The sequence below is a fragment of the Zalophus californianus genome, chromosome 2 (genome assembly GCF_009762305.2).
Source record: "Zalophus californianus isolate mZalCal1 chromosome 2, mZalCal1.pri.v2, whole genome shotgun sequence".
NCBI classification, from domain to species: Eukaryota; Metazoa; Chordata; class Mammalia; order Carnivora; family Otariidae; genus Zalophus; species Zalophus californianus.
In genome coordinates this window covers 45087871-45100632 of record NC_045596.1, presented here as the reverse complement: position 1 = coordinate 45100632, position 12762 = coordinate 45087871, and the positions used below count along the sequence as shown (strand labels likewise).

The following is a 12762-nucleotide window of genomic DNA, read 5'->3' as shown; positions in this document are numbered from 1 at the left end:
CAGCTAATTTAAGAAAAATTCCATTTTTGTAATTCAAAATCCCCCAGTGCCACTATACCTGAGAGAAAAAAAAAAGCAAAATAATTTATATTAAATGAAAGAAAGGATCTATTAGTCGCACAACATATTCCTATCAAACCTGTGGTCATAGTCAATGTCCTACCTGAGATACTCCAGCTCTGGCTTGATGAGCTTTCTTTTGGTCACCCCAGTTTCCCGTAGCTAAAGAATATTTTAGGCCATCAGATATAATCCTTGTTTTAATTGCCAATTCCAAGTTAAAATCCTTTCCTCGATCAATAAACTTCTGTGCATAGATCCGCACTTCTTTAAGCAAATTCTTAAACATACTGCCAAATAAAATTGGTATCATTTTAAATATGTAAAGGTCAACAACATGCATTCTCAATATGGACAATACTGCCCACAATGGGAAGGAAAGTAGTTGGAGGAAGGGAAGTATTATTACTCTTTTTATGTAAAAAGCACTGATATACTTACAGAACAAACATATATGAGGGGAGCAACTAGGGGAAAAAAATGTCAAAAGAGGCTCCTTAGTGGGGTGAAAACAAAAGGCTGAAAAACACTAATCTACAACACACTAAGTAACAGAATATGTAGGGGTGGCTGGGTGGCTCAGGGTTAAGAGTCTCTGCCTTCAACTCAGGTCATGATCTCAGGGTCCTGGGATCAAGCCCCACATCGGGCTACCTGCTCAGTGGGGAATCTGCTTCTCCCTCTCTCTCTGCCCTTCCTCCCCCCAACCCCGTGCTCGTGAATTCTCTCTCTACCCACGCCAAATAAATGTTTTACCAAAAAAAAAAAAACAGTATGTAGAAACATTGCTATAATCTTTATTAAACTGTCTACATATTTTGTTTTTAAAAATAACTTTTCTGATTATAAAAGTGTTATTTGCTCATTATAGGAAATATGGAAAACAAAGACATATGAAGAAAATAAAACTCACATTACACCAATACTGCTAATATTTTGATAGATTTCCCTCCAGTTTTTGTGTTTTTATAAAACGCAAAAGCAGGGGGCGCCTGGGTGGCTCAGTTGTTAAGATTCTGCCTTTCGCTCAGGTCATGATCCCAGGGTCCTGGGATCAAGCCCCGCATCAGGCTCCCTGCTCTGCAGAAAGCCTGCTTCTCCCTCTCCCACTCCCCCTGCTTGTTTTTCCTCTCTCGCTGTGTCTCTCTCTGTCAAATAAATAAAATCTTTAAAAAAAAAAAACAAAAATGCAAAAGCAGAACTAAAAATTTCAGTATCATCAGTACTTAGAAAATCAAGACAAACGCCTTATAAAGCTACCAGAGGAATAAAGAAAATATAAGTAATAAACTGTCCTCACAAACTTGAAATTCTCAGACATGAAGCAGAAATCTGGACAAGTGGCAAAAAGAATGTAGCTAACTTCATATGTACCCAATATGGATACCAAGATAGTTTAGTACCTCCATTAGTGCAATGATCAATCTAAAGTGCAATCTCTCTACTTTTAACAATATCATTCTATCATTCCTTACCCTCTAAATAAGAATGCAAGCAGTGGCCCAGCAAGATCCAATCTTTTGTTCCCATAGTGATCCCTGTCATCTAATTCTCTTCGACCCAAGGCTGCTAGAAGCAACCTATGAACCATGTACCTTTAAAATAAAAAAAAAAGGAAGTGAAAAACAAAACATACGGCTTTGGGCTTTTTAAAAAAACTCGTATGTTAAAAACACATTTCTAACATTTTTAACTTTAAAAACTGTATCTCAACGTTACCTTGGCAAAAATCTTAAAACAGTATTTAACATACCCCAAGAAATAAGCTTTTTTGGTCTCACAAAAATCACTGACACCAACATGAGGGAGCATTTCTTTTTGTAAGACTTCTTTTGCATACTTAATTCTTTTCTCTTTAGTGACACCAGGCTTTGCCCCTCTTGAGCCAATGAAATTTAGTGCAACATTCTGTTCCTGGATGACAAAAGCTTCATCGAGAGAAGGTTTCACCTATCAGATAATTCAAATGAAAGTTATTTTCAAATTCACATTTTCACCCTAAAATAAGTCAAGTGTAACTTTAATTTATAACATGTTAAATATCCCTATGTACCTAATAGAAAATGCACATTTTTTTTTAAAACCAAAGAACCACAAAATCCTAGAACTTAAATACACTTTAAGATCTAGAGATCTGACAAAATCCACTCATCAATACAGGCAATTATACTTCGTAAAAAAAATACAAGTAATTCTATTATAAAAAAAAAGTAGTGGTTTTTGGTTTTTACATTTTAACGAACAATGGCAAAACAAAAATTCCTTTTAGAGGGAACTTCTACGAAGTAACTGGTCTACCCTCTCAAAAAACTTCAATGTTATGAAACACTGAGGAAAAAGGCAACAAAAGATTTAAAGAGTGTGAAGAGACATAAAAATGACATGCAATACACAATCCTGGAATGGATTCTGAACCAGGAAAAAAATGCCATTAAGGACATTATCAAGACAACTGGCAAAAACCTCAAGAGCTATGGCTTAATAGTTTTGAAGGTAAGTGAAAGGTTCTGATTTTGCTAACTGTATTATGAATATGTAATGAATGTCTTGGTTCTTAGGAAATACACACTGAAGTATTTAGGAGTAAAAGGCACAATGCCTAAAACTTACTCTCAAATGGTCTAGAAAAAAATAATGTGTGTATACAGAGAGAGAATGCTAAATCAAACGTAGCACAGGTAACAACTAGTGAATCTGGGTGAAGAGTATATAAGTTCTTTGCCAACTTTTAAGTTTGAAATTACCTCAAAATAAAAAAGAAGAAGGTTCAACTATTCATTTTCCTTTTTTACTAAATTGCACCAGACCAGTATGCTTTTACGATTTTCCTTACTATGGTTTCTTCTTGCTACTGTCAGTGAACTCTGGCTGCCTCTAGTTTTTATGTCTATTTAGGCTTTCACTGCACAGTAAATGGCATAGGATTTGTGACAGCTAAATTACTCTTCAGAGCATCTTTCTACTATGTTTTAAGATTAGTAACAGTAACTTTAAACCTCTTATAAAACATTACAAATACATTTTGCTTTCACATTACCATTTCCATCATCTCTGGATCTTCAAAATCATAAATAATATGCTCTAAAATATCTCTGTCAGACACAAAACCTAATGCTCTGAACACAATAATGATGGGAACTTCCTGCTTGATATATGGTAGGGTTGCTACAATGCGTTGACCAATAGCACTCTTTTTTGCACCCTAGAAAAATAAAACATCATTAGAATATCAATACAAAGAGATCAGAGCCACACACAAACATGAGAATCATTTCATATACATGTTCATTGTATGTATTTCAAGGGAAATATACCTCCATACTTTTAAGGAACATCCTATGGCTGCTTTTCAAAACCACTGGAACAGGTTTACTAATTTTATGAACAGGCTGATCATTTAGGCATGAGAGAACTTCCATCCTCTAACTATCTGCCTGCCAAGACTCTATTAGAATTACCCAATACTGTATTTCGAAATGACATCTGGCTACAGAAGAATATGAACACTGATCCCACACCCTCTCCCCTGGCCAAAAAACCCCCACAAAACACACACACACACACACACACACACACACACACACACACACACAACAAGCCACACAAACTCTCTGGAAGACAGACATGAGGGATTAAAAAATATATATATATATGGACAAATATGGGAAAAAAGCTAAGCAACGAATGAAAAACAAATACAAACTCAGAGCTGGTCAGTAAGATATCTCTCGTTTGAATAATATTTCAAAATTAACAAACAGCCTCTTTCACACAAGTTTATTTTTTCCAATTTCTCTTTAATTGTACACACATATTTAATTGTACACACAGGGCGCCTGGGTGGCTCAGTTGGTTGAGCGACTGCCTTCGGCTCAGGTCATGATCCTGGAGTCCCGGGATCGAGTCCCGCATCGGGCTTCCTGCTCAGCAGGGAGTCTGCTTCTCCCTCTGACCCTCTTCCCTCTCGTGCTTTCTATCTCTCATTCTCTCTCTCTCTCAAATAAATAAATAAAATCTTTAAAAAAAAAATTGTACACACATAAATAAGTTACTAACCTAGACTTTCATACAAACTTGTTTGTATGAAAAGCTTCTCCATTTTAATTATACTTCTATAATATTAAGCCCTATCTTCTCTTGGCCTCATAACCCTACATTATCATGGTCCCTCTAATAACAATTTCTGTCATCTCTCTCCTCCTATTCAGGCCTCGGTCCCTAGACACCTTATTCCATTTTACGGGTTCTCAGTTAACCACTCTTCATAAATGATATCCAAACCTTCATCTTGCTCTTTTTCCTGTACCCTCTGCCCTCATTAACTCCAAATGCCATTTGGTTGTTTCTATTTAGAGGTCCATTATTCCAGTCTATTATTTGTTTCATCATAGATCTTTTTCAGAATAAGCAAAACATAAGAAAATAATGCACACAACATGTACTCCCACAAAATCTCGTCTAAAAAATGAACTCACTACATTCTAAAAATCAATTCTTAGAAGTTTTCTATTTTATCCAGAACTTGAGGACAGAAGCCACAGAATCTTAATTGATTCATATATCAAACTTACCCCTAAATCCAGATTTTTTTAAGATTTGATTTTTAAATAATCTCTACACCCAACGTGGGACTCAAACCTACAACCCTGAGATCAAGAGTTGTAGGCCCAGGCGCCTGGGTAGCTCAGTTGGTTAAGCGACTGCCTTCGGCTCAGGTCATGATCCTGGAGTCCCGGGATCGAGTCCCACATCAGGCTCCCTGCTCAGCCGAGAGTCTGCTTCTCCCTCTGACCCTCTTCCTCTCGTGCTCTCTGTCCCTCATTCTCTTTCTCAAATAAATAAAATCTTTAAAAAAAAAAAAAAAAAAAGAGTTGTATGCTCTACCGACTGAACCAGTCAGGTGCACCAGATGATTTTCCTTTCTCTGCCTCTAATTCATTCATTTTGCCCATAGCTGCCACGATAATTTAATATACTGTTTTCATTTCTTTGCGCTCATAATCTAGGCCAATGCTTCTCAACAAAGAATGTACATCAATAACACCTGAGATCTTTTCCAAACACTTGTAATTGGGCCCCATTCTACCTCTATTTACAAGTAAAAACCATTTTAATTCTTTAAAACACCTATTCTAGGGCGCCTGGGTGGCTCGGTTGGTTGGGCGACTGCCTTCGGCTCAGGTCATGGTCCTGGAGTTCCGGGATCAAGTCCCGCATCGGGCTCCCTGCTCAGCGGGGAGTCTGCTTCTCCCTCTGACCCTCCCCCCTCTCATGTGCTCTCTCTCTCTCATTCTCTCAAATAAATAAAATCTTTAAAATAAATAAAAAATAAAAAAAATAAAACACCTATTCTACATATGTGTTTAACTTCGAGTAGTTAAAATGCTCTAATCTTCAAGTTTTTCATTTTTATAAGACTTAAAAAGGTGGTATTAGGCTCTACAAAACTGTTTGCAAGGCACAAGAGTAGAAACCTAAATGTCCATCAAAAGGGAAAAGGTTAAATAAATTATGCTACATCTACATATGGAATATAACAGCTCCAAAATAATGATCAAGTGCTCATCTAAACATGTTTTTAAAGGATTCCAGCAAAGTTCAAACTGTGTATCACATGCTCCCATTTGTATTTTTTGCATTAAGATTATTTCTGGGGGCACCTGGGTGGCTCAGTCGTTAAGCGTCTGCCTTCGGCTCAGGTCATGATCCTAGGGTCCTGGGATCGAGCCCTGCATGGGGCTCCCTGCTCAGCAGGAAGCCTGCTTCTCCCTCTCCCACTCCCCCTGCTTGTGTTCCCTCTCTCGCTGTGTCTTACTCTGTCAAATAAATAAAATCTTTAAAAAAAAAAAGATTATTTCTGAACTGATTCATGAGAAATTATCAAAAGCAGCTGCCTCTGGGGAAAGGAAGGGTCAAAGGAAGACTACTTTTGATAGTATACTCTTTTTTTCTACTTTTGAACTATTTTAATGTGCATGTATGACTTATTCAAAACAAAATAAAAACCGTACCTGAAATTAAATAGAGGCAATTACAACTACTTTAGAAGATAGTTGTAAACATAAAATCAAGCAATCTGAGTAACAAAACTGGCACACAGCAAATATTCAAGAAAGGCTACCCTATTTTTTTTTATAAAGATTTTATTTATTGGGGCACCTGGGTGGCTCAGTTGGTTAAGCGTCTCCCTTCTGTTCAGGTCATGATCCCAAGGTTCTGGGATTGAGCCCCATGTCCAGCTCCCTGCTTAGTGGGGAGCCTGCTTCTCTCTCTCCCTCTGCAGCTCCCCCTGCTTGTGCTCTCCCTGTCAAATAAATAAAACCTTTAAAAAAAAAAAGACTTCATTTATTTATTTATTTGAGAGAGAGAGCATGCTACAGTAGTGTGGGGAGGGGCAGTGGGAGAGGGGGAGGAAATCAGTAGACTCCGCATTGAGCACAGAGACCACAATGAGCAGGGAGCCCAACACGGGGCTCAATCTCACAACCCTGAGATCATGACCTGAGCCAAAATCAAGAGTAGGACGCTCAACCGAATGAGCCATCCCGGCACCCCAAGGCCACGTATTATTATTACAAGTAACATACCTATGGTAGGCAGCTTCTAAGATGGTGCTCAAGGACTCCCACCTACTATTATTATTACCTTGTGCAATTCCCTTTCCTTGAGAATGGGATGAACATACCGGCTTACATTTAACAAAGAGAATATGGTAAAAATGATAGGACGTTGCTCTAAGATTAAGTTATAAAAGACTGTGATTTCCATCTTGCTTGTTCTCTCTATGGCTCTTATCAATTACTCTCCCTGATGAAGCAAGCTGCCATGTTGTCAGCAGCTACATGGAGGAGAACCACATGGCCAAGAACTGAGGGTTCCAGCCAACAGCAAAGAACTGAGTCTCTCAGTTCAACAGCCCACAGAGAACTGAATCCTGCAGACAACCACGTGAAATGAGCCTAAAGATGAATGCAGGTCATGCAAACACCTTGACTGCAGCCTTGTAAGAGATGCTCAGCCAGAGGACCCAGTGAAACCGCACCCCCATTCTGGATTCACAGAAACTGTGAGATGATAAATGTTGCTACTGGAGTAATTTGCTACTAGCAATAATTAAATAATACAACACCTACGTATAACACTGACAATATACTCCAGAAAAACGTTTTTGACTAAGAATGCAGTCTGATAAATTTATATAAGACTAGACAAAAAGAAATAAATCCAAACAATATTATCATATTCCAGTCCATACCTGTCCCCCTCTTGCCAGCATGCTAACCCAAATAGTACTGGTGGGTCGTGAAGAATTCTCCAGACATGATCTACACTCTCCCGTGTAGGCATATTTAGAATCCTTTTTGGCAAACACATAGACTGTGTTTGTTGCCATTTTCTCTTGAGCAATCAGAACCTATATGGACAACAAAAAAAGTTATGCCATAAAACCCACAGGTCTTTGAAGTAGAAAGAAGAGTAAAATCTGCATCTTAATTTAATCTGACCACATGGGCTCACTGAAACATCAATTCTTGAACTTTACAAACTCCATTTTACATAAACGCTTCACAGAAACACATAAGCTCAAACACCACCCAACTTCTAATGTTTATCATATATAGCTAAATAAAATTCTGGTTTACATAAGTTTAGCTGTCACCCCCTAAATAATTCAATTACCACTTCCAGGTTATTCTGTATCCAAATTTACTTAATTTGAACTTTCATAACTTAAATCTTAATTACAATATTGTAATTTTCTTTAAATAATCCTTATACCTTTTCTGATCCATTAATAATGAAATATCCACCAGGATCCAAGGGGCATTCATTTAATTCACAAAGATCACGATCTGTTAAGCCATTCAACAGGCAATAAGTTGAACGCAACATAATTGGAATTTTTCCTATAAAAGTTTTCTGATGCTGAGTTTGAAGTTGTTCTTCACCTTCCTTAATGACTGTTTTTGTTATATCAACATAAAGTGGAGCAGAATACCTTTAGAAACAAAAGTAAGATCATAAATAATAGTAACGTATTTGCTAAACTCTCAATTGAACTGGTCAAAATTACATTTTCTGAACTGTATTTCAATATCAATTGTTGGAAAAATTCTTACGTGAGATTTCTTAATCTAGCCTCATTTGGCATCATTGGTGAAGGAGCACCATCTCTTTCCCAATGGGTAGGTTTGGAGAGGTAAATTTGTTCAAACTTCAGCAAATATCTTGGCTAAAAGGAAACCAAAAAACATGAAAAGGGTAACTTTTTTCCATAAAAGTTTTAATAATTCCATTTTAATCAACATTAACGTTTTGACTAGAAGCAGCTCGAGAAACTGCTGAAATTAATCCACTTTACTAATACAGGGACTCTCCAAAGCCAATATCCATATTCCATAGATGTCAAGTTGAATATTTAATTGCTTTCTTAAGGCAAAAGACAAAACAGTCTTAAAACACCCCAAGTAAATAAAGACTATGCACATATCTCATATGCTGTGTCAAATAGTTAAAGAATTTATGTAAATAATCTATATAGTTTTATGCGCCCTCTCCTTGGTTAAGATAAGTAGAAAGTTACCAGAAAAGATAAATTCAGACAATTAGGACCATGCTCTAATTTATTCAACAGAACACCAAAGAAATTAACCTAGCTCTTCAATATACAAAAAAATCCTAATTAAAAAGGACTGAGAACTTCCAACTTCCAACCCTGACTATAGCTCAGCTCACTCCAAAAAAAATAAATAAATAAGTTTTCAATTAATATCTATTCGCTCCCCAAAACAAGATCCATGAGAACTTTCCAGAAATAAACGGATAGTAGGTTTCTCTCTAAACCAAATCTCAAACAAAGAGACAATGGGACTAAACAGACCACTAACCGTAATTAACACCCAAGATACCCAAACTGGAGTAGATAAATAGCAGAAAGAACTGGTGGTAATAATGAACCAAAGGGAAGCCATCCCTCTACTCCTTATTTCTACCATCATCCTAGTCTAGAACACATTATTATCTTAAGCCTAGGCTATTCAAAGGTTTTTATCTGTCTCCAGCCTCTTCCCACTCCCAACTAAAAACCATTTCTAAAGTAACCCTTCTAAAATAATGCTTTATGCATTCTTTGACAATCTTTCAACAATTCCTAATGACATCCACAGCCTGTGACAATTTCATTCTATCTTAACTTCCACTAACACCTATCAAAAACAGGTCAAGCCAAAAATCACACACTGACTATTGTGGTCATTCCATCCCCAAGCCAAATAATACCAAGTATTTTCTTGCTGAACCCCCTAAGTATCTTTTCTCTACTAGGACAAGTCCTACCCTGCCCTTCATGGTCAGCTTAAGTCTCCCCCCATCTTTTCCACCAAGTTCTTTTCTTTTTTTAAAGATTTTATTTATTTGACAGAGACACAGCCAGAGAGAAAACACAAGCAGGGGGAGTGGGAGAGGGAGACGCAGGCTTCCTGTGGAGCAGGGAGCCTGATGCAGGGCTCGATCCCAGGACCCTGGGATCATGACCAGAGCCAAAGGCAGACGCTTAACGACTGAGCCACCCAGGCGCCCCTCCACCAAGTTCTGATACTACAGCTTCAGATCTCTTCCTCGATTGTACTTAATAGTAGTGGCACTTTGAGTCTGTTATATTATTATCTCTTTTGTTTTTTTTTTTAAAGATTTTATTTATTCATTTGTGAGAGAGAAAGAAAGAGAACAAGTAGGGGGAGAGGCAGAGGGAGAGGGAGAAGCAGATTCCCTGCTGAGCAAGGAGCCCGATGCGGGACTCGATCCCAGGGCCCTGGGATTATGACCTGAGCCGACCATCTGAGCCACCCAGGCGCCCTTATTATCTCTTTTGTTTTGCAAATACGAGGAAGAGAAAATGCCATTAAAAAAAAAAAAAAACAACCATTTTTCCAGCACAATGCCAGAAGAGCTGATTATTTTTGTTAAGAGCGAAAGTCTATGCAGCATCTCGAATCAGAATGAGATTAGATCAGCCCTTAGGAGATTAGCTACAGAAAAGGACTGAACTTACTAGAAATAAAAAAAAGGACTGAACTGGGGCTTTCCCTGACTCATTTTGTTTTTCAGTTTCTCCATCTCTCTTCTCAAAAACTAGGGACAGCTATTACTTTAGACTATATACTTCTTTACAATCACTCATGTAAAACCAGATTATAAAACTATACCCTTGCTATGATTTTAACAATGCTAAGAACACAGACATGTGTGAACAAAGACTGTAAGGAACTTAGAAAAACTAAAACAGCTGGTATGTTTGGGTGATTTTCTTTAATTATCTCCTATATTGTTATAATAATGTATTCCTTACAAAAGATAAGGAGAAAAGTCCTTCAAATACATTTTCTTTCATGATTACTTATTGCGAAAGAAAAAAGGGAGGCTTTCTGAAGCAATATGACTATTTGTGGCTTGCTTCTCCTACTAGTTCATCGTATTTCTAAGTTCCCTCTCTCCAACTACTAAAACCCTACTATCTGAATAAGGATTAGGGTTTTGGATTACTTGCAAAAATGCATCTCTTCATTAGTAAGAATAAATCAGGGGGGCGCCTGGGTGGCTCAGTTGGTTAAGCGACTGCCTTTGGCTGGGGTCATGATCCTGGAGTCCCGGATCGAGTCCCACATCAGGCTCCCTGCTCGGCGGGGAGTCTGCTTCTCCCTCTGACCCTCCCCCCTCTCATGCACACACACTCTCTCTCTCAAATAAAAAAATAAAATCTTTAAAAAAAATAAATAAATCAGGAACTGTAAGATAAAAGATGCTGTAAGTACCCTGCTAAAAACACCTACTTTTTTTTCTTTTACCTTTAGGCCAGGTGAGAAAAGGACTGACGTTTCAAATCAAAACTCTTCTTTCACATATGTTACTTTATTAGAATAACCATCTTACCGGTTCTTCAACTTCTCCGCTAGCATGCTGAGCTTCGGCTTGTAGGTCTATGGGTGGAGCATCTTCCACAATTCTTTGAACAGACATCTGAATAAACTCATCAAAAGAATCCAGCTGTTGTCTGACCAAGCCTTTCTCATCAAAATAGGAACTGGGAAAATATTGGAGTTTATAACCAGTTACAAGTCAGTGATTTTCTAGCATATTTCCTCATTTTCATTATAATTAAATCCAACAAATAATCAATTGTTAAATACCAACCACTATAAGCCCATCATTACAGAGATACTCTGAGTTATCCAAAAACAGGGTGAGACCAGGTTTCTTTGTAGAATTTAAGTTTCAGGAAACAAGACTTATGGGTAAAATAATTAAAGCACAACAAAAAAACTATAAGGAAGCACTAATATAAATGTCCTTTATAAGTTTTATCCAACCTCTTTAAGTTTTATTTATTTATTTAAGTAATCTCTACAGTCCACATGGGGCTCAAACTCATGACCCCAAGATCAAGAGCTGCATACTCCTCTGACTGAGCCAGCCAGGCGCCCTTCATCCAACCCCTTTGAAACATTTCTTCAAACTAAAGAAAATGTGGATACTTGAGTGGCACAGTCAATTAAGTGTCTGACTCTTGGTTTCGGCTCGGGTCGTAATCTCAGCATGATGAGATTGAGCCCCAGGTGAGGGTCTGCAGTCAGCGAGGAGTCTGCTTAAAATTCTCTCTCCTGGGGCGCCTGGGTGGCTTAATCATTAAGCGACTGCCTTCGGCTCAAGTCATGATCCCAGGGTCCTAGGATCGAGCCCCACATCGGGCTCCCTGCTCAGTGGGAAGCCTGCTTCTCCCACTCCCACTCCCCCTGCTTGTGTTCCCTCTTTCGCTGTGTCTCTATGAAATAAATAAAATCTTTAAAAAAAAAGAAATTCTCTCTCCCTCTGCCCCTCCCCACCATGCTTGCCGCACTCTCTAAAATAAATAAATCTTAAACTAAAGAAAACGTATAGTCAAAGATAAAAGAACTCTAATTTGAGTAACAGAGAAGATGATGATACCCATGACTAAAATATGGAAGGTATAAAAACTTCAATTTTAGGTTTAAGATTAGTTCTAATTTGTATATGTTAAAGGTGGGATGAGAGTAAGTCATTCAAGTGAAAATACTCATCAAATGATGATAAAAAATGAAGTATGGGTAAGAGATGGGAGTTACCAATAGACACAGAAATCATATAATGAAGCCCTAAAGAAGAATGAAGAATCTAAAAAAGAGACATACGGTTTACAAGGAACAGACTCTTGTTCACATGAGGGAAGGGAGAAGAATATATATTATAAAGGTACAAGAAGATGTAAATACAAGAGCAATCTCACTCCTCACCACCATCCAGAAACAGTTGTATAGCTGGGCTTCAGTGAGACTGTAAGAGCTCTGAGATCTACCACAACCCTAAGGACTGGATTATCTCCTCAGTCCTCAGGAAATGTCCCATGAGCACACCCCCATGTCTCAATTCCTTCACCTTGTGACCCCTGCATCTTGTATCTATGACACTTTCTTAGCTTCTGCTCCCCAACTCCTTTACTCTCACATCAATTTTCTGAGGCAACATGCAAAGCCCAACTAATCACCAGTCTCCCATTTTGGCATCACCAGGTCACTTCACAGTTCACCAGCAGTTAACTGGCTGGCTTTGGGTCAGGATCTCACCCTGATTCAATCAATTGTGGACATCAATATTAGAAGTTAGGTCCTATGGCAGAGAACAGAGCAC

At 38.1% G+C, this 12762-nt stretch overlaps 1 protein-coding gene across 2 annotated transcripts in view; it reads right to left on the bottom strand.

Annotated features, from left to right (window-relative positions):
* The window catches only part of POLR2B (RNA polymerase II subunit B), a 45624-nt gene that overhangs the window by 22994 nt on the left and 9868 nt on the right, over positions 1-12762 (bottom strand). For both annotated transcript variants that reach the window (XM_027597929.1, XM_027597930.1), the window contains 8 exons: positions 10990-11140; positions 8181-8293; positions 7840-8059; positions 7316-7474; positions 3098-3262; positions 1814-2010; positions 1536-1655; positions 164-350 (listed from right to left, as the gene is read on the bottom strand). In XM_027597929.1, the coding sequence (XP_027453730.1) occupies positions 164-350; positions 1536-1655; positions 1814-2010; positions 3098-3262; positions 7316-7474; positions 7840-8059; positions 8181-8293; positions 10990-11140 (1312 nt within the window). The remainder of the gene's footprint in view (positions 1-163; positions 351-1535; positions 1656-1813; positions 2011-3097; positions 3263-7315; positions 7475-7839; positions 8060-8180; positions 8294-10989; positions 11141-12762) is intronic.